The sequence below is a fragment of the Tetrao urogallus genome, assembly GCF_951394365.1.
Source record: "Tetrao urogallus genome assembly, chromosome: Z".
NCBI lineage: Eukaryota > Metazoa > Chordata > Aves > Galliformes > Phasianidae > Tetrao > Tetrao urogallus.
In genome coordinates, this window is record NC_136816.1 from 52,468,158 (window position 1) to 52,490,781 (window position 22,624).

The 22,624-nt window shown below is 36.9% G+C and overlaps 1 protein-coding gene across 1 annotated transcript in view; it reads left to right on the plus strand.

Moving 5' to 3' along the window:
• The window catches only part of SCAMP1 (secretory carrier membrane protein 1), a gene marked incomplete at both ends in the record, with an annotated part of 38,308 nt that overhangs the window by 9,840 nt on the left and 5,844 nt on the right, over positions 1-22,624 (plus strand). The window contains 5 exons of the mRNA XM_079548386.1: positions 4,489-4,566; positions 12,485-12,583; positions 12,837-12,948; positions 16,055-16,183; positions 20,794-20,953. Of these exons, the coding sequence (XP_079404512.1) occupies positions 4,489-4,566; positions 12,485-12,583; positions 12,837-12,948; positions 16,055-16,183; positions 20,794-20,953 (578 nt within the window). The remainder of the gene's footprint in view (positions 1-4,488; positions 4,567-12,484; positions 12,584-12,836; positions 12,949-16,054; positions 16,184-20,793; positions 20,954-22,624) is intronic.

Here is a 22,624-nt window from a genome sequence, read left to right on the forward strand (position 1 = left end):
ACCAGTGCACAGCTTAGAGTATCGGAATGTGGAAAACAGCCAGTTCTGAAATTGTGTTTCTCAGTTGGTGTGGCTAAACTTGGAAGTTTGAGTGAGATAAGACTTGTGAAAGAAGTTAAGTGGAAAGAGGGAACAGTAAGCTGGGTAAGCAAGAAGGGAATTCTTGGCATTTGTCTTGTAAGAAGCAAGGGCTGGGACTGGCTGGGTGTCTGTGGAAAATTGAGTTGTGGCGTGGAGTCAGTGCAAGAGCTGGGACCATTATGGATGGGGAGCAGTCCTCCAGGATATGTCCTTCTCTGTCTAAGCGTTATGTAGTTGTCCTGTTCAGGGGCTGACGTGTGATATTTAAAGAACATCCCAGAAATTCTAAATCTTCTTGGAGTTACCTAGTTTTTATCACTGAGTTTGAGGTCTCTGGATGCTTGGTGGTTCCAGTCATGCTGTTGCTCTTTGTCTGTGTGTACGTATTATCACTTAGCGGAGCTTATCTTTTTGGGGTTTTTTTCTGTTCCTCCATGTTAACAAAGAAGAACAGCTCAAATAATGCATTTAACTTAATTATCCAGGTAGAATACTAAATATGGAAAACAAGTTACAGCAGCCTAGATTCCCTTGTTTGTTTGGAGTATTGTGGTTCTAACCTTCTTAACCAGGAGGATGCGTGTGTCTTGTACAGATTTGTTAAATTTCATTTAAATGTCACTTTATTCCAGTGTTGTGTTCAGCGAACATTTGTCATTCACATTTCTTGTTCATTATTCAAACCCTGATAAACTGCTAAATTAGATGTTTTCTTACTAAGCAGCAGTGAGCATGAGTGTTTCAGTCTTTCTCCCTGCATCTAGATGAGTAGGCATTCACTCTAGTTTTGAAGTGAGATGTAATGAGTGTAAGGTGAGAAGGTGCATGGTAAGTCTGTGTTCTCTGGATTGTCAGGTCTGATCTTTTCAGAGTATTCTAAGTACTGTATTGAAATATGAAATGTAGCTCTTGTTGGCATCAGTACTTCACTGTGAATGTTTAGAAAGTCCAGTAGCTTTCACTTAATGATCAGGCTATGATGAACTTGTTCCTTTCTGCTGAGGCTGGTTTTCTTAGCATCACAGAACATTTCAGTCAGTAAGTATAGGAGAGAGTCTGATCTCCATGATGGTAATTGCCTCCTTCAACTGTGAGATTACTGTATTTTTCACTGTAATCTCTGGCTTACTTCTCCTTGTGTCTTCCAGCTTGTGAGAGACATGAGGCCGTGAAGTTATACTGAAGTCCAGATTTTGAGAGCAGAAACTTGGCATGATGGTATTCAATTATGTATTTCAGTAGAACTGCAATAACCTTTGCAGGCTTTTTACTACATAAGACAACTTTTCTTACATGGAACTGATGTTGAAGGTCTTCTGGGTCATTGTTTTTTTTTTCAGAGCTGTTGTTAATTTTGCAAACAGTGGCAATATCTGGCAGAAGTGCAGCAATTGTTGGTTCTAGAAGTAGAATGGGTTTCTGCTAGAGGACTACATAGAGTGTTTGTACATGCAACTTATTTCTAGAACTAAGGCATTTGATGTAGTGAACTTATTTAATTCAGTGAGCAAGGATTTCCTGTCATTTTTGTAAATCAGTGTTAGAATGTCACAGTGTGAAGAGATCTAAGAGTTTATCCCTATTCATCTCTGAAACACTAGAAGAAGGCTTTTTTCATCAGACATTTATTGTTTGCATATCTAATTTGTAAATGTAGACAGCCTTTCAAAATTTGATGTGACCACTTCACATCCTTCCTGTTTTTTCTTGAAATCTGATTCTGTACAGTGACTGTCTCATGAGCCTGTGATATTCTAGTTAAAACTGAATTATTTGATTAGTAATGAATGCACTGCTGAATCACATGCGTGTTGAAGTGTGCTTCTGAAGCAACTAAATCAAATTGCTGGTTGAGTTTAATAATTTTGTCTTCTTGTTCATAGCTGATGGCCAGCTATCTATAGTTTCATCTGTGTCTACACTTGAACACTGGAAAAGGCAATGATTTGAGAGCATTTGTTGAAGTAATACTATACTAAAAGCATGAGTGAAAGTCCTGTGGAGAAGGATTTGGGGGTTGTGGTGGATGAGAAGTTTGCTGAAAGCCAGCAGTGTGCATTTGTAGCCTGGAAGGTGTGCAGTACCCTGGGCTGCATTAAAAAATGTGTGACCAGCAGGGAGAGGGAAGTGACTGTCCCTTTTGCTCTGTCTTTGTGAGGACCCATCTGAAGTACTGCGTCCAGGAGTGGGCTTCCAGCACAAGAAAGACATAGAGCTGTTGGAGTGGGTCCAGAGGAAGCCAGGAGCTCGCTTCCTGCAATGGAAGGTTGAGGGAGCTGTGCTTTTTGAGCTTGGAGAGAGCATTGGGAAGACTTCATTGCAGCCTTCCGGTACTTAAAGGGAGCTCATAAATAGGAGAGAGAGAGCGACTTTACATGATCTGATAGTGATAGGACAAAGGGGAATAGTTTTAACAAAAAGTAGGGAAATTTACATTGGATATTAAAAGGAGATTTTATTACGCAGGGTGATGAGACACTGGAATGGGTTGTCTAGAGGAACTGTGGATATATCTCATCACAGGAGGTGTTCAAGTCCAGATAGATCTGGTGGTTGGCAGCCCTGCCCATGACATGGGGTTGGACCTGGAATGATCTTTATGGTCCTTTCCAGATCAAGCCTTTCTGTGATTAGGGCACATTATGCTACTAGGTTTCATGTTATTTAAGGGCTAGAATAGTCCTGGTTCTGGCTTCAAAAGAGTTAATTTTTCTCATAGCAATCTGTTTGGTGCTGTGTTTTAGGAATGGAACCGAAACAGTGCTGGTAACAGTGTTTTTGATGCTGCTGAACAGCTCTTGCACAGCATCATGGCCTTCTGTTTCTTACTGTTCTCTGCTGAGAGGAGTCTGGGGATGTGGACAAATGGCTGGGAGGAGAGAGCCAGACAGTTGACTCTGCCTGACAAAAGAGATAGTCCATACACTGTACTGTCATGTTCAGCAGTAGCATATGGAAAGGAATCCAGAGTAACCATTACTAAGAGACTGGCTAGGTATCCCTCTGCAGGATGAGGATGGCGAGTGGTTGCTCTTGCATCATTTGTATGTTTTTCTTTTTTTTTCCTCTCCCTGTTCCCTCATTTACTCTCTACCTTGACACTGACAAGTTGCTTTTGCCTGTCTGGTCTCTCCATCATCACGGTGGGGAAGGAGTGAGCAACTGGGTGGGAGCTTAACTGCATGCTTTGGTCAACCCACCTGAGTAAGATAATAATTTTCAGATGTATAAAACTTTCTACAATCCCATAGTTCAAATATATTGAATTATGACATTGCTTTATTTGTATTCACTTTAAGCTCTTCCATAAAGATCTTGCATGAGCAAGTCCGGTAAATTGATGTTCAGGTGTCAGGTTTTTCTTATCTGTCTTCTAACTGAACGTTTCAAATGACGTGTGTTCAAATTTTGACAACAACTGTTCTCCCCCATATATTCTCTCTTGCTTTTGTTGTTCAGCTGCGTGGTGTTTTGTGCCAGTCCTTTAAAGAAAGGACGTGAAGTTACATGAAGTTAGTTATTCTGTTAGTTCATGCAAAATTTCATGAGATTGTACTTGAAACAGTGCATTCATAAGAGCAAGACTGAAAATACGATGAACGTGTTGGGGAGACTGTCACCAGGATTACGTTATTAAATTCACTAATCATTGCATAAGTCAAATGCAGGAAAGAGAATTTTAAGTGCATGTAAAATTTTTTTATTCACTTAGAGGTTAACTCATGTTCAGTCACTGTTAAAATGTTGCTTTGCAGCTAAATGTATGCTTTAGCCAAAAGGGGTAGCATTCTATATGAACAGAAACAATAGTTTTTATGTAGATATACATACATTTGATTAAAATATCCAATATAATTTATTTTTGAAGCAATATTTTTCTTGTCTTATACTTTTTATGAGTGAAGTTTTAAAATGCCTCTTATTTTAATGTCTGTGACTGTAGCTAGTGAAAAAAATAGACGACCATAAAACTACAGACTTATTCCTACATTTTAGATAAAGCAGCTACTGTCAACACAAAGTGCTTTCTCTACTCCTCTAGGTTCTTCTAAGTAGAAAAGTCCAAAGTTAAACCAAGCTTTTTCTTCTGTTGTGCTCTTTGTTGGTTGTATAGTTGTGGAGACTTAACAGTCAAAATAGCAGCGTGCTGTTTTGTTCCCTTCTCTGCTGAGAACATATTTTCCTTATGAATTAAATGCATGACAGATGGAGTTTGTGTTAATCTAGATTTGGAAGAAGCTCTGAATAGAATGATGTCAGGTTTAGAGGAAGAGGTGGATATTTACAATTTTTTTTTTTTGTGAAAATAACTTCGTTAAACAGAAGCTAAATTTTATGTGATGTGTAAGTGTTGTCTCATTTCACGCATACTTGTCTGTGCATTTACGGAACTGTCTTGTCTTCTAGGATCCTTCGGTTACGCAAGTGACAAGAAATGTTCCCCCTGGACTAGATGAGTACAATCCTTTCTCTGATTCAAGAACAGTAAGCATGTTTATTTCTTAAGTATGCTGTTGAACTTTTTAGGTAAGATTTGTAGGGTGTTGTTTTCAGAATTTGGAACAGTTATGTATAATATGTGAAGAGCTAGCTGGAGATAATGGAAGATCTGTAAGGACATACCATCTCCAGAGTATTTTAGTTTTAGTTTCAGGTAGGGTAGAATCATTTTCTTCAGAGTGTTTGATACGATGCCACATTTTGGTTCTGGGAGAAGGGCAGTGCTGATAACACGCTAGCATTCATAATTGTCTGCTAAACAGCGTTGTATAGAGCCAAGGCCATTCTCAGCAAAGGAGCCAGGGAGATGGGAGGGAACAGAATTAAGATGACTGATTTAATATGTTAATGTGTAAATGTCGTAATTGTTAACCTTTTCTCTATCTTAGTAAATAGTTTTACCTCAACCCATGAGTTCTACTTTTTTTTTTTAACAGGTTCTCACTGGGGAGGGGGGGGAGTGAGCAAAGCAGTGTTGTGCTCAACCTGCTGGGTTAAACCACAGCAATTTAAAGGGTAGTTGAAGGATACATTGTGGGCTTAACTTGAGTTTTGATCTCTTGTGGAATGTGGCTTCCTGAAAGGGACCCAGAGCAAAACTGTTTTTCTTCTGTTCAGTGAGGTTTCTGATAGTCTGTCCTTTGTGCTTTTTTGAATTCTTCAGTTCTTTAAAACTCAGATGAGTGTGGCATACTAAGAAAGTATCTTTTTCACGTAAAACGTTGAATTTAACTAATAATCCTCAGACTATGAATAGTTTTATTGTTATAAAACGAGTAATTTATTCCTGAGAAGCACAACATTGCAATTCATGTAGTTTCCACATTGTCTTCTCTCAATAGATTTGATTCTGTAACGTTTTTAAGTGATTATTTCTGACAGTGAAGATCTTGTGTGAAATGTGCATAATGTATGGATAATTACTATCTATCAGTGTAACTTCCAACAATAAAATACTATGTTTTTCAAATTCAAACTTATATTTTCTGTGGCAGATCTTGGAAGTGCCGCTCAGGGATATTGGTGTCCCTGTCTTGGCAACACAGTGGTAAGGTGTCATATAGTATTACAGTGCTAGACTGAAAGCACCTTTTTTTGAGCATGTTTGTGTCATCTCTTAAATGAGATGTAGTTAGAACATGCAGCAATATTAACTAAGCCCAGACTTTTTTTCTCCTGACTTGCAGCATCACAAATTTCCTCAGTTTTTCATAGCTTGGATATAGCATGCATATAGCATGCACTTGGAAATGTATATATTAAAAATCTGAAAAAATCATTAGAAGAGTATTGTATTTTTAGAGGCATATATTCAGTAAATTCCTGAATAGCTCCCTCTCTTTTGTCATTCCAGCAATGAACATAAAACCAGACCAATCAGTTAGTTAAAATTGACTTCTTTTGAAAATTTTTGTCTCACTGATAAATACAGTACTTCATGCTTATGGAGAGATGTGCTTAAGGGATGTTCCTTTTAGCATTCATCTCTTGCCAGCCTATTGCCTTCAAGGAAGGTCATATTCATTTGCTTCTTTGCTCATTACAGCTTTGACAGCAAAACACTGAAATAAAAATCTATCTAGTAAGTGCAGTTTGGGATAACCATGAGAAGCTGTGGGTGGAATTTCAAGATATAAGTACCTTGTAGTATTTGTCAAGATGAAAGACTATGGATGGATCTGTGTAGTAAAGTGTCTATAGAAATGGACAACTCAGTTCCCTTGGCCAACTGTTGGTTGTGTAAAATAGGTTATTATCCAGTGATGGCTAGAGGTCAGTGCAGTTCTTGCAATACAAATCTGAATAATTAGTGTTAAGTCCTTCTAAAAGGTAATTTTAATAAAAGGCTATGTTTCTCTCTGCTGATGCCTCCTCAGTCTCATCCAGGCTGTCAGTCAGATATTTCTCTTCCCTACCCAAATCCCCAGCAGCACTTGGAAAAACAACCGGTAAGCACCATGTCACAGGTTGCAATGGACCTCTGGAAGTCATTCTTCAACCCTCTAATCAAAATGAGTCAGTGTACCACATTGCGTAGCTTATCTTTTCCTGCTGAGTTTTGAATGTATCGAAGGATGGAGATCCTATGTGATACTGCTGGGCAGCATCTTCCAGTGCTTGACAGTTCTAATAGTGAATGGTTGGCTAGTTACTTGATAGCTAGTGTGTGAATCTGGCATTGCTTTCAAAGCTGCCTCAGCGCTTTTAGTGCTGGAAGTTGTGTCTATAAAAAACAAAATAAGACAGGAGAAAAGAATATGCTGTTCTGCTTATTTAGTACTGTTCTGTGCACAAAGAAGCAAAATTGGTTCTGACAGATTTTTGGCAATATTAGGCATTCACAGGTAGTCCAGTAATCATATACAAAAGGAAGAGTTGAATGCACGCAACTGGTGAAAGGGCTCTCTGGCTGCGCAGCAGTTCTACTTCCTGCAGGTGGGGTGTTATGAGAAGATGGTGTCTCATGAGAATATTTTTACAGTGCTTTGCCATTTTATATGATTTTTCAGTGCAACAAGTTGTGAATGCTTTATCACATGAAACTGTGAAGAACTTACTGTAAGCTAATGTTCCAGAAGGGATTTTATTAGGATTGTTTTGGGCTTTTTACATGAAGTTAGCTGAATTCCTAATTGAGCTGATTTTATAAGAGGTGATAGATAAAACCTGTGCTTAATCTGTATTTGGAAAGTAAGAAAAAATGAGCTTGTGGAATAACTTTCTAATAACTGTGTACAGAACTCTTAGTCCTATTGCTTTGTCTACAGGCTAATGAGTGGTTGCTTTGACTTCTCAGAACATTTTGTTTACATGTGTGAAGGAACACTCTTGAGTACCCTGTTTGCGATAAGGCTTAATTTCTGTTCTCCCTACTTTTTGTTTGCCCTATATGCACTTTATTGAACTTCTATTTCTCCAGTAATTGCTGAACATTAGAAAATGCATTTGCAGGGAAAATAAATTATTTGTGCCACTATGAAGTAGACAAGTGGTTCCAGGTGGTATCTGACTGCAAATAGCAATTTACCCTTCTCTTCTGTATTCTCATTACTGCTAGTGATGGTCCAATAATAAGAGATCTTGAATGCTAGCAGGACTTCTGTTTCAGGCTGTGCAGTCCTCCAGATTAGCAGTACTGTGCTAATGCTTGAGGACGTACTTATTGCTTCTAAGAAACTCTGGAACTTCAAAGCTTTGATTTTCCAGGGCGGCTGGATATTCTGGTTGTTTGATTCTAAGTAGCCGTGGGACTTTTCTTCACTGCTACTTAGCTTTGATTGGAGGTATAGAAATGATTTCTTAGTTTAATAGGAAGAGTTAGTGCAGCCTTTGTTTTAAATGGTTTCATGTTTACAATACTTTCTCCATTAACCTGCAAAAGATGGGTTATAATGCCTGTGATGATAGCACGTAGAGTTAGTCTTTGAAGAATAAACTAGAAAAAAACACCCTAAAGCAATTCTGAGTATCTATCATTGCAGATACATTGGAATAATTAAGTTCATTTCCCAATATGCAAGTTATGATAACACAAGTAATTGTTATGATACAATGGTGTACAAAAAAGTGCATGGTTATTTCTGTTCTTGATGAAGAAATACTAGTATGTTAACATAACTAGCTGTAGCTTATGAAGATGTTGGCCAGAATGTGATTTGGGAAGGAATAATTGCATGCACCAGTACAGGTTGGGGGATGACCTGCTGGAGGGGAGCTCTGCGGAAAGGGACCTGGGTGTCCTGGTGGATGACAGGTTGGCCATGAGCCAGCAGTGTGCCCTTGTAGCCAAAAAGGCCAGTGGCTTACTGGGGTGCATTAAAAAGAGCGTGTCCAGCAGGTCGAGGGAGGTGATCCTCCCCCTCTACTCTGCCCTGGTGAGGCCTCATCTGGAGTACTGCGTCCAGTTCTGGGCTCCCCAGTACAAAAAAGACAGGGATCTCTTGGAAAGAGTCCAGCGGAGGGCCACGAAGATGGTGAAGGGCCTGGAGCATCTCTCCTATGAGGAAAGGCTGAGTGAACTGGGTCTGTTCAGCCTTGGGAAGAGAAGACTGAGAGGGGACCTGATCCAGGTCTATAAATATCTGAGGCGTGGGGGGCAGAATGGCGAGGCCGGACTCTTTTCAATGGTGAGTGGAGACAGGACAAGGGGAAACGGCCGGAAACTGCACTGCAGCACAGGAAGTTCTGCACAAATGTGCGCAAGAACTTCTTTACAGTGAGGTGACGGAGCACTGGAACAGGCTGCCCAGGGAGGTGGTGGAGTCTCCTTCTCTGGAGATGTTCAAGACCTGCCTGGATGCCTACCTGTGTGACCTGCTGTAGGGAACCTGCTTTGGCAGGGGGGTTGGACTCGATGATCTCTGGAGCTCCCTTCCAACTCCTACAATTCTGTGATTCTGTGATTCTGTGTTGGAATTTTATTCTTAACTTACAGCAATCTAGAAGGTAGAAATATCTGGTGAGAAGTAATTACTGATCTTGAAGCAGATATGTGATTTTTCTTTTTCCTCATCACCTCTGACTCTCTTGCAAACTCTTCTATCATTGTTTTCTTACACTGTGCACTAGCTGCAGCAAGTGATAATAAGTGATAAGTGTTCAATAGCATTATTTTATGGGGTAGATGTACTTATTCTAGCTTGAAGGTAACAGCATAGGAGAGCCAGCAGCCATTTAGATGCCACCTGAGAGGAGACAAATCATGTTGACTTTCTGCTGTTTTTGATTTAAACAGTAAGCATACAGTAAGTGTGCTCCTGGGGCTAGACAGCATTTGAAAACAGAGAGGTTATTTCTAAAGAAAATTTAAAGAGTTTAAACTCTGGCAAGAAAGCATGAAACTCTGAGGCAAGCTCTAAGGCAAAACAGTTGCCTTAACTGTTAACAGAATTAATTCAGACACTTTTTTCACAGAAGGAAGAAGCTACCATCTTTAAGGTTATAAGAATACTGATAGAAGTTAATAACATAGGAAAAAGCTTGATGAATAATGTCTTACAAGTAATAAATCAAAGGAAGTGTCTTAAACTTGAATGCTCAATAAAATAGGCTCTAGAGCAGTAATAAATTGCTGGAATCAAGGTAGTATTTGGCAGAGTATTAAGAAAACTTAAATGGGAAGTTGCTAAAGCGTGAACTGGAATGTACCTCTGTTGGCCTCGCACTAGAGGAAAGAAAAGTGACAGCTGTCATACTTCAGAAAAAGCTTTTCATAGAATTCAAGGTGATTCCAGTTCTTTATTGGCTAGGCAGAGGACAAAAATCTAAGCATAAGAGGTTTTGGCTTTGTTGTTTTCTTTCTTGCTTTCTTATCAGACAGGGACAGTCTGTCAACAGGGAGAACCCTGTATCTAATCACTGCAGCTTTTAAAAAATCCCCACTTACCTACTTTTCTGTAACATTTCACTGAGCTGCCTCTATCCTGCAAGGTCTGGGAACCAGCAGCTCGAGAGACTGGGGTGAGTGAACTAGGTGCCTGTAGCTGTGGCCGTGCCCCCAGGTAGTGATGTCTGCAGTATTAACTTCCTCTTTCTTCTGAGAGGGGAGGAGTGGCACACTGTTGTGTGTATCTATGTTTTACCATAGTCCTGTCAGTGTTCTGTGGGGATGTTGTTTAAGAAAGTTAGTGCCCTGCCTGGCTAGTTGGCCGTATTAATGTTTTCAGAATGAGTGTGTATTTTTGTGAACCTTGAGTACATGTTCAGCCTTCCATCAGTATTCAGCATTCATCAGCCTAAAACAGGGAGCCTTCAGGATATTGAGGTGCATGCACTGGGCTCTACCAGTAGGAAATTTCCCAGGTGGAGGGAGAGTCCCAGAGGAGTCCACAGTGTGAGACTGCTGGATGTGGCAGCTGTTACCCCATGTCAGTGTATGTGCAGCAATATTCCAGGCTGCATGTCCACAGCTCCAAATTACTATTTCCGTCTCATTTTTTCCATGGAGCACAGGCCTTTACCTCGGTGGCCAACTTTCTTCACAGCTGTCCTTGTATGCATAGTAAGCAGCAAAAAGGTGTATAGATAATTATAGCTGGCATATAGTGGAGCCTGCACATCTTGAGCATTAAAAACAGTTCCTTTACTTATAAGCGTATGTGTGTGTTTCAGTCATCAGCAGCACTGCAGGCTGTTTGGATGATGTATCTTTAAAGGATAAGCATCTTTGAATTAATTGTTCAGGTATTTTCTGGTCTACCAATCCACCTTTAAACAGTATTACAGGTGCCTTTGAAAGGCTGCTGCAGTCATTATGGAGGCTGCAGGTGGTCCATAGTCTAGCAGACAGCTGCTATCGGTTATGCTTTCAAGGTCTTTGATTACTTTGGCTGCAGAGCTATAATAGTCATACTTCTGGGGGGGTCTTCTTTAGCATTGCTCTCTTATACAGTACATAATGTATGGAGTTTTTGTTCAGTAGGTTTTTGTGCAGAGTCTGAGTCTTATGTTTAAGTAGAAGATAGAACTCTTGGTAGTTACCTGGATTTCATAGTTCTCAGGCAAAAGACCTTTTGTTGTTGTTGTTGAAGAATGCTCCAACATGAGGAGTGGTGGTATTAATATAATTATAATTAATTATAAATTACAAATAAACTATAAATTATAAATTAATTATAAATTAATTAATTATAATTTAGCCAAATTCGTTATCCTAAAATGATGAATAATCTTTATAAGATAAAAAGTTTAAGTCACCATTTCTGAAAGAGAATGAGACCTCTGGTATCTCTCCATTTTGTTAGAAGCTAATGTATAAAGATACTTTTGAAATGCTGGAAACAACTATGTTGCTAAGATGTTGCAGTATTACATATATAGGTGGGATTTCCTTTGTCACACTGATTTCTCTTCAAAGTATTGAAGTGTATTTCAAAAGATGATTGGGAAAAGTGCATACAAAATGGACCAGATTATCATTTCCCACCTTAGTGGTATTTAGTTGATTTCTGATTCAAATATTTTGTATTTTATTCACACTCCTCTACTGATTTCAGGCTTACTATGGTTCTGTGTCTTACAGGATCACAGAATAGCAGAGTTTTTCATACTGCAAGCTGTACACAAAGATAGGTGTGAATTGTACATTTGTCCCCAAGCATATTTAAAAAAACCAAAATATCAACTGAATTTTATGAAAATGTAGCTCTACTATGATGTGAACTTGAGGCAGTAGTTATTTCCTGGGATTTATAGTCATTGGTTGACATGAGAGATGTGGCAAAAGCCAAAGATGTCAAAAAGGAATACAAAGAAAAACAGCCATCTGAGCTTTAAAACAAACAAACAAAAAACAAAAAACAACTCAACCCTGATCATCTAAAAAAAAATTCTTGTAAACTGTTTTTTTGTTGTTGTTATTTAAATGGAAAATGACCAGTACATGAGACACAGGTACCTGAAACCAGATGCTGCACTAAGTGCTACTGAGATAGTTAAACAATGTGTTACAGATCCTGAATTTGAACATGTAATACAGTGGATTGTTTCTCCAAGTAAGCAGGTAGTTTAGGCCTTTGTTAAGTCTTCTGGAAGACATTACTATAGATGACATAATGTTTGAGAATGAGATCACTGGCAAATCCAACAGTTCTCTTAATAACTGTCCTTTCCCATATCCATTTCTGAACAAAATTAGAATTGTATTTACTTTCTGGTAATTACTAAAATTCTTCATGTGCTTGTGGCAAGTAGAGCAGTGTAAAAACAACCAGCAAAACACTGCATCATAAAATATATTTATCTTTTTTCCTGAAGGTAATAAATACTGCAGGCAGCATATCAGGTTTTCAACTTGTAAGTAACACTTCCTTTAGAACAGTTGTGTTAAATCTTACTGACTTAATGAAAAGATGATTATTAGAATAGGAGACTCTTTCCCTATAACTGTCTCTTGTATTCTTAGGCTCCTCCAGGAAATGTGAAAATGCCTAATGTACCCAGTACTCAGCCAGCAATAATGAAACCAACAGAAGAACCACCTGCTTACACTCAGATTGCAAAGGTTTGTCTATAACTTTCAGGCACTAGATTTCTTTTAAATATAATTATGTAACATGCTTCTGGAACAGTATTCTATAAATAAGTATTGTTTTCCTGCTGATTTATGAAAATTAATACTGCTTTAACATAAGCAATTACTCCATGCAACACAAAGTTACTCTTATGCAGAACTGGAAATGCTTAATTATGTGAGGTAGGCTTAGAATATTTATTTTTGTACATAATCAATATCTAATTATGTCTGTTTTGTTCAGGAGCATGCCTTGGCCCAGGCAGAACTACTAAAGCGTCAAGAAGAATTGGAAAGAAAAGCTGCTGAACTGGATCGCAGAGAAAGGGAAATGCAGAGTCTCAACCAGCAGGGGGGTATGCATGAAAATTGTTTTTTAATTGCAGAATTTAATTTCTTCTAAGCAACCATTTTTGCTTTATAGTGACATTGTAAAACAGATCTGAAAAGGTTTTTATAATCTCTTCTGGAAAATTAATCTCCTTTGAAACAGTTCATACAATCCAGTAAAAACGGGCTTGTACAGTGCAAATTTTCACAGCAGTAATATTAAATGTGGCCTTTGTTACATATTAGCCTCAGCTGTCAGTTATTTTTATTCTAATCTCCAAGCAATTCTATTTAATAGAAGTGGAATGTTTTCAGAAGTAACCTCATCTGTAGAATGCCTTTTTTTTTTTCTCCTCTGAATTTATAACTCTAGAACATCTCAGTTTTGTAGCGTTTTCCTATTTTTTAGTATGTTCTGGGTATAATATTTATGCAAATAGCAGAAAGAAAGTATTAATCTTTGATATGAAACTTCAGAATCCATAATCAAGATCTGCATCTCATTTTGACACAAATTGTAACTGTGCTGTTTAACACCATCAATTTTCATACTGCAATTTCACAATTGAGAAGATAGCTATATTCTCACTGAAGATTTAGCTGAGGATACTATTCCTTTTCAAAAGGAATAAATTTAGACTGAAATTATAAGAATACCCCAAAACACTTTGTGCAAGGTTGACTTTTGTGTGGTCTTTTCACTTGCACCTTGATTTCTGTCCGTTTTATTTTCACATGATTCTCTGAGGTCTTATTTGCTCCTTTGGAAATAGAATTGTACACCTCTATATGTATAATCACACAGTAATTCAGATTCACAGGGAATTTTCTAGCATGTTGTATACCCTAGGATCTGCTTATGAAAAGAGTCACATTCCCTTCATAAAACCATTTTTATTTTCTCTGTACTTACTCTTTTCATTGTCTTCATTAAATCTCTACCTGTCCTCCAACATAATGATTTTTTGGTTTATTTTTTCATTTACTTCTCCATATTACCCTTCATATAATTTCAGTAACTTGCATTGTTGGTCTGAATTGTTACTTTACTCTTTTGTCTTTTGTGACAATTTTATTCCTTTTCATCTCTGTTTCAGGGAATAGAAGTCTAATACCTGATGCATGTTTCAGAGTATTTTTAAGCTGTATTTATTGTTTTCCCAGCTTCAGTTGTTTACATTGAAGCGCTTAAAGAACTCGTAAGAAACTAAAGGATTCTTCAAGAAGGCTAAACAGAAATAATAGCTCCTAAAGCTTTAAGGAGAATGCTAAATTTTTAGCAAATGCCCAAGTAAAAGATGCTGCAAAGCATGAGTTGTGCATTGTGACTGAGAAAAATATGCTTTTCCTTCTATTTTTTTCTTTTGTGCTCTCATTCTAACTGCTTTGGAAGTGCTGTAGGGATGTCTTGATTGCAGAATAGGGCGTTCTGTAACAATACTGTGGATATTTGCATTTAGTTCAAAATGGTGGCTGCATATCTAGGACACTCATCTTGTACAGTTGGCCTGCAGCTGTAAGATCTTAAAGTCTGATAGGTCTGCTCAATACCACATCTTTGGTCTTCTCTGTTCGTGTCCTGTTCAGTATTGCTCGTGAGCTGGCTGAAGTGTACTGCTGCTTATTTCAGCTTGTTCATGTGGCTGGTCTTAAAAAAAATCCATCAGTGTACTGGGATGTCTTCAGTGATGTGCCCACAGTACGAGTGCAGTTATGTTCACAGGTCTTGAGGTAGTAATGTTCTGAATTAAATAAATCTGAGCTAGATCTTTGCTTATGATTCAGTACTGGAACATGACTATCTTAGAATGGCGATACATGAAATATCAAACCATCTTACTATGCTGTCTTTCAGTCTTAGTTGAAAACTGGTGCTGGCTTGTAAAAAGCATATCAAATAGCATCATTAGTAACTTGAATTATTTGAAGATATCTGAGTTTTTCTGTTACTCTTGAAACTGAAACGATCATATACTGCCAAGTAAAGATCTGAATTGTTATCAATATTTTTCATAGAAGAAACTCCTCAGTAGTTTTTAGGACAAGTGGGCATATTAATTGATTAACTTTTGTACATTCTTATTATAAATCATCAGCTCTAAAAGCCTAGGTGAAAAAACCTCCAATGGAAGAGGCAGACTGTTCAGCAGATCCTCACTGTTGAGGACTTCTGTGGACAGAACTGTCAACTTCATCAACTGTTGAGTGAGGAAAGAATTTATTTCATAATACAAGTTTGTAAGATTTGCTAGCTTTCTGTTCTTACTAGGTGAAACTAGTGAAGCTATCGTTGAAGATGAAATTTGCAAGCAAAGTATTGTCAGAATTTCAAATAAAGATACTTCTAATTTTGTCTTTAACCCCCCTTTTCGAATATGGTGATTTATATGTCTGTTGTGTACAGGATTTGAAATGTTATGGTGAAGGTTTGTTAGAATTATCTTAGCTGGATCTCTTAATCTGTATTTGTTTACCCTAATAGATCAGCATGCAGGAATAAAAGATTGTGTTGTCTTTGAGTCCTGACTGTGTCTGAAATCTTTATATAAAAATGTAATTAGTTCTGTAGGGGCATCTTCTGTAGTTGAGAGTATTTTAACAGGTGCTTTTCCCAACTTTTATGGGCTTAGAAGTAATACTTTGACTACAAACTGTATTAGGAACTAGTTAAAAGTTTTAGAGATATCCAGATGTAAAAAAATACCAGGATTCTGAGAATCAACACGGCCTTTCTATCTCTGGCCTTTGTATTCAACAAAATGATAGGTGAGTATAGAACATGTTGGAGAAATGTGCATTTAGAGGATAAGAAACGTTGAAAATTTGTTTTTCTGAGCAAAGCTTACTTACTGGTTGTTTTTTTTTTTTTTTTCAGCGTTTCTTTTCTTGGTACTCTATAGGAGCTATCAGTTGCTTGCTTAGGCATTTACATAGATAAAATAGATAGAATTCACTCATTTCCTTAATCTGCCTGAATTTCATCATACCTTATTTCTAAAATTTGTTAGGATTGGTAATAAAACTCTTGGGTTTTGGTAGCCTAAGCTATCTATAATCTCTTTTTCTAGTGTAGAGAGATTGAATTTTTATTATAATGTATTTTTCTGTTTTTTTAATTATCATTATTTGCAGGTAGAAAAAATAACTGGCCACCTCTTCCTGAGAATTTTCCAGTGGGACCGTGTTTCTACCAGGACTTCTCTGTAGATATTCCTGTAGAATTCCAGAAGACTGTAAAGATCATGTACTACTTGTGGATGTGTAAGTATTTTTTTAAAAGAAGAAACAAATCGCTAATTCAAACTTGACGATGATGCTTCCTGCTTTGGCTTTTGCAACATCTGTGATATATTTTTAAAATCCAGAAATTAAATATTTAAATGAAACTTTCTTGTTCGTTTTGACTTTAGAAACACTGAATTAGTTCATAGAAAATTCCCTGGGGATAAAAGGTTTATCCTGAAGCAGTTTTGCATTATATATTGTATGCTATTTTAAATCTCATTATTATCATAAAACAATATTTGACCATTTGTTACCTTAGAAATAATTTTACTATTTTTAAAATCAGTTTGCATATGAAGAAATTGTACATTTCTATATGTACAACACATGGTTCACATTTCATTGTTGGTGTTAATATACTGTGATTTTAAATGTGTAATATCCTTTTGCTTTAATGTGCATACTTACAATTCTGTGTAGTTTTAGTATTAGTATTATTTTAGTATTATTTTGTGTTATTATTCGTATGTTGCCCTCATTCAGAGAATGTGTTTTGAAGAAATGCTGAATGAACCAAATATACAAATGATATTCTACCCCTTTGCAAGGATCAGGGCTCATCAAACACTCCAAAGGATGCAGTCTCCAAGTAGAGATCCTTCCCTTGTGGTTGCCAGCCCTTAAATGAGGTTAGGGAGGAATGAAGCCATGATTTATGCCTTCCAGTTACACGGGTGAATTGCTTCCACCTGTGCCCTCAGGGCCGTGCTCCCCCACCAGGTGTTCTCAGTTGCTGGTTCAGGCCGTGACCTAACAGTTCCCATACAGCTGTTAGTATGATTGAAGTATGTATATGAAACATGTAAAATGAGTAAAGAACATTAAATCGATTCCATGTCACTCAATTCAATTCATCAGTTCCACACCTGCTTGCTGTTTTCATTGCTAGGCCATCAATCATTAACGTAGGTCCATCGTAGGTAGAGCACATGATTAGTCATTCTCAAAAATCAGACAAGCATTTCAGATTTATATCAAATGAAAGGTTAAGGGCTCAAGAATTTTAAGATGCTAGTACGTTCTGTTCTGCATCCTCTTTCAGAACTTCCTAGGACTTTTAAGGCCTAAGGATAAATCTGGGACTGACTGCTCCGCACTTTGTAAAGTTTTCCTGTCTTTTTTTTTTTTTTTTTCAGCTGTAAGAACATGTCATTTAATGTGTGTGTGTTTCTGTGTTGGTTTGGTTAGTGTCAATTTTAATATTTTTTTCTTGGCCATTATCTGGCCAAGATTGGCAATATTTCTTCAGTATCTGAAGAAACTTTTTTTTTACCTGTTTCAGATCTGTGCATACCTTATCTCGTGAGAATACAAACCTGCCTGTATCCTTATTCCTGTGAATTCATCCGTATTTTCTCTGCTTCCACCAGAAGTCAGAGTCATCTGATTTCTTGATGTGTTTTTTTTCTTTGCACGTATCTTTTTTTCTTCCTGGAAAGAGCCACCCCTTTCTCTTTTTTCACTGTGTGCTTCCCCTTGTTTTTGGACTATAGCAGTTACATGGTAATGGCTTCTGTCAGCTGCCAGTGGTTTGTTTCTGCACTCTTTTTTGCTGCCACTGCTGTTTTGGTGACTTGCAGATGAAATAGCAGTTTTTCTTTCTCTGTGACAGTGGGCACTAGTTTTTAAATCTGTTTTTAAATGTTGCTAGAAGTGAAATGTCTTGTTTTTTGATCACTTCCTGACACCAAATTTTTTTTGGCTCAGAAGCCTATTTTCTAGTTACACTCCCCACAGCACAATTGCATGTGCAAAAAGAACAGTGTTAGTTTTCAAGGAATTTTTCTTATTTAAAGTTTAAGAACTGAAGATCTCTTTAGTCTTATGGAAGGCATTATGGCATTTGGCTTGGTTTCTTGTTTTTGTTTGAATTTTGCCTGTGACGAGGTTTTTGAAGGCAAATGATGTAAACTACAGATGATGATGGAAGTATACTCTTAAAGTGTCAAATTTTGTGATATTTTCCTATTTAGATTTCTTTTGTCTCATCCATTCTGTCTGAGAATACAATCAGTAGTGTGTATTCATCTGTGTTCATGTTTTGTCTTGGCATTTCCTGATATCTTCAAGTGTGGGCACTTCATAAGCTCCTTCCAAGCATGCTCTAGTGTTGCTGTCTTTATCATTAGATGATGTTTCCAAGTATGTAATTTAATTCTCCAGTGCTGTCAGTGATCTTAGCTGTGCCATCTATTGTTGTTACAAAAGACCATGTGTCTCCCTTAGTTTTTTTTTTTTCAATTGAAGTAGCATAGTTCACTCAACTGTTCTTTGTTGGTCATGTTTTTTAGAGTTCTGATTGATGTAAGATCTGTTGATATCTTACAGATTTGCTATTTGGTCCACTTCAAATTATTACGGCATTTTTATTATATAGCATCTAGAATTGGACAGTGTGGACTAGATCCAATATTTTAGATAAAGTCTTAGTGTACTGTGTATAGAAGGAAAAAGAATGTCATACTTCTGATAGTATATGCTCATACTCCTGTACACTATTAACAATTCTTGGGTTGTTTTTTTTTTTTTTTTGCAATAGCTTGGTGTTGTCCACTCATGCTTTTGTGGTGGTGCGTGGTGACTGTTGTTGTCATAAGCCCATTCAAGAAGAGCAGCACATCCATGAGTTGTGTTGGTTGGCCAGTGGGCTGTATATTGAGAGACATTCTTTTTTTTTCTAAGCTTCTGTTCGGGTGAATTTTGAAAGTGAAAATCATCTTGTGCTGATGAAAGCCTGTTTTATTCCTATGGCAAATATTTGTCATTCTTAAGGTGTGTGTGCAGATGTCCCCCATCCCTTTCCAGAAAGAGCAGAACAGACAAGGAATGAAAGTCTAAGCTCAATTTTAAGCTAACTTGTGTCTTCAGAATTCTCCGTAGACATCTCATTCTCGTCAATTCATTCTGTTAAAGGGTGGCAGCCCAGCTGGTTCCTGGGGGAAAAGCGTATTTTTTTGCCGTGTATCCCAATGAGGACTTTATTGTCACAGTCGTTGGATGAGTGCAGAGTTGTGCCAAAGACTGAAGTAATTTCAGCCCTCGCAGTTGTCTTTGAGGAGGTAGAATATTTTTAGAACTGTTGCACAGAACTTGGAAACACCTGCCTACTCCCACAGTGTTTGTGTGAAGGCATTAGCTCTCAGAACAATTGCATCTAGTAACAAATGCTTCCAGTAATCAAGGAGATTTTCCTGTTTTCCAGTATTGTCTAGAAAGAAGAAAAAGACTACCCCCTGAGTTAGTTTTCTCATATTTATGGAAGTATAGTAAGAGTTTGTATCATTTGTTGTGCTTCCTGATGAGTACACACCAGAATTCTAGCGTGAGTTTCTCGGAACAGTGCTAAGATATGTAAATGAATTAAGCACACTTTATTTAAAAGTATGATGTTTTCTGGTTTTGGTGACTCTGAAAGAAGGACTTTTCTGAGGAAGATATTTTGAGTTCCTTTATTTTTGGTGCAGTAATGTAGGCATTTTGTTTATCCACTTTTTTTTTTTTCCCTAGTAAGTTGATTTAAGGCTTGCTTAAAGCGCTGACTGACAGGGAATGAAGCAAAAAGCTTTGAAGACTATTTTCAGAATCTTCACAATCTTACCAGTTCTTCTGTTGAACTTACCTTACAGTAGAATGACTCAAATATTTCTTGTAAGCAGCTTCTTGCAGCACTGTTTGCATACTCTTAATTAAGAGAGTGCTGCACGTTGTACAGTGAGCCGGTAGAATCACTGCCGAATCACTGGGTGCTGCTGAACAGGCACAGAAATTCATTTTTATCTTCTTAGTATCCAGAAAAAAAAATAATTTCTATGCCAGATACTATGGAAGTGTTTCATAATCAGGTACTATGAAAATATTTTCATGATGTAATATTTCTTACTACTGCTGTGTTTTTTGTTCCAGGAGTAAAGTATTTTTGAAATAACTGTCAGAATGCCAATGCATTTCCTTCAGTTGAAATTCTAACCTGTCACATGATTATGTTTTATGGATCAGTGTATTTTCAAAGTAGGGTATTTTGCTCTACTACATGTAAGACAGATAGCTTTTGGTAAAAATATATTTGATGTATTTTATATTTAGGTTATATGTTGAAAGTTCCTTTCAAATTAGAGCATGTCTAATGCTAATTTTTAATATATTTTGCATCACTTGTAGCATTGTCTTTATAAATATATAGTAAAGCAGTGGAAATGTATTTTAATATTAAGGCTGATACTCTGCATTTATTTACTTGCCTTATTTAAGAGAATGTAAACAGCCTATTGAGTGCATATGTACATAGTCAATTAGGTATAGTAGAAGAATATCCATTACTGCTGTAAAAACTTTTTTCTTCATCCTTTTAGTTGTAAGCGTTTTATCTTCACCATATACCTGTTAAGACTTGATGTCTTTCATTCAGTGCTTTCACTTGGGAATGTTGACTTTTCCTGAAAGTTACTATTTAAAAATCAGTTGGATTATTGCAGAGAGGATGTTTTATTTTCAGCATGTTTAGTGTTTTGGGTATTGCTTTAACAGTTAATCTTTTCATACATGACCATAATTTAATTAAGACTTTTTTTTTATTTGTGCTTCTGCAGTCCATACAGTGACACTGTTTCTTAATATCTTTGGATGTTTGGCCTGGTTTTATGTTGATGCTACTCGAGGTGTTGATTTTGGATTGAGTATCCTCTGGTTCTTGCTTTTTACACCTTGTTCTTTTGTCTGCTGGTACAGACCACTTTATGGAGCCTTCAGGTAAAAACCTCATCTTGACTTGTAATACATTTCTTAAATATTCTACTTGTAGAAATGCACTAACATTTTAGCATTTTTGTGATTAGGATGGTCCTTTAATCTGACTTCATTAGAAACAAACAGTATGTCTGCCATTAATTTAATTTCTGTATTTCAAATATAAACAGCAGTACTTAGAAATATCATGGAACATCCTTTAAATATCTACTGTTTCTACCACTGGCATAGTAATAACTTTTTTCTTTTGGGCTGGTAACAATTTTAAGCAAAATTCTCAGTGTATTTCTATCCCTTTGCACCTGAGTAGATTTACAGTTAAAGGTTCTTAAATTTTTGGCTTAAGTGAAATTTATGAAACCTGTACTTCATTTTTTATTGTCCAGTGGCCTGAAATGCCTGAAGTTATTGTAGACTGAGATTCTTAAGCTTGAGTAAAGCTAGCATTTAATAATCAAGTTTCAGTATTTTTTTTCCAGCTTTTACTGATCTGTATTTGGTAGGCGTCACAATCTTGAAATGCATCAGTGTTGAAAAACAGAATGGTTGCAAAATTGAACTTTCTCATGTTGATTGAAACAGTTTGAGTTTTCTTGCTCTTAGAATATTTTTTAAATTGATTTTTACATTGAACTGAATCAGAATATTGTCAGATTAAATACACTTAAATTGTTAAAGATTTATAGCCGCAAATTGCAGTGTAGCATAATCTTTGGGCTAAATTACATGTTTCTTTTTGATAACCAAGGAAATGCTGTTGTACCTACTTATCTTTGAAGATTTGTGTAGCTTAAACTACATTTTCTCCTGTCAACTTGTTTTTTAGTAACAAACAATAATACCAGAATGCATGATGTAAACTGGTTGGGTTTCTTTTCGTTTTTGTAGAAACCAGTCTTCTTGAGAGCATTAGAGAAGTGGTAGCTTTAACTGGTTATAGATCTGACGTAGTGATGATTTATAAATAATTGTTATTCCTGATTTGCTGGAGGAATTCAGTGTCGCGTTCTCTTCTAGGGTTTTAGATCTAGTAAAACTATAGCATTTCTTAGTTGTTTGGAAGACAGTTACTCAACTTTTATACTTTCTTTTGTGCTGAACAGCTGAAGGCAGTACTTACTGAACTGAAAGTATTGAATCAGTAGTAATGAAAACATTCCCTCCACAAGAAGTGTTCCTGCTAGCAAAACCTGATCGCATATTCTTAGTTGGTATCTTAACTAAGTGACTTTTACTTTATTTGGAACTTTGGGAGCAAGCATGTCAATTCGTCACTAGTTTTGAGATCTTCATTGAGGCTTTACCTGTTCATTTGGATTTGGATTTTTTTGGACAGGCTGTTGACACTTCACTCCTTGTCAAGTTGGTATTTTAGAATTTAAACAACAAGCATAATTGTATATTTTGCTTTTAAACAGCAGTTGCTTCAGTACTGTGATCTGCATTATACCTCCATAATTCCAAATTAGATTTTATTTTATTTCAAGTAAAAGATTTTCGTACAAAACTGCCAGTACTGTGAATTTCAGAGTTCTGTTCTGCATTCACTGTGGCAGAACTTCTGTGTTTACTCTAAGAGGCCCTGCTTTGTGCTGAGCAAAACACAAAGGAGTAGCACCTTGCTGGTATTTGCACCTCTTGAAGAGATGCAAGAGGCAAAGATACTGTATTAAA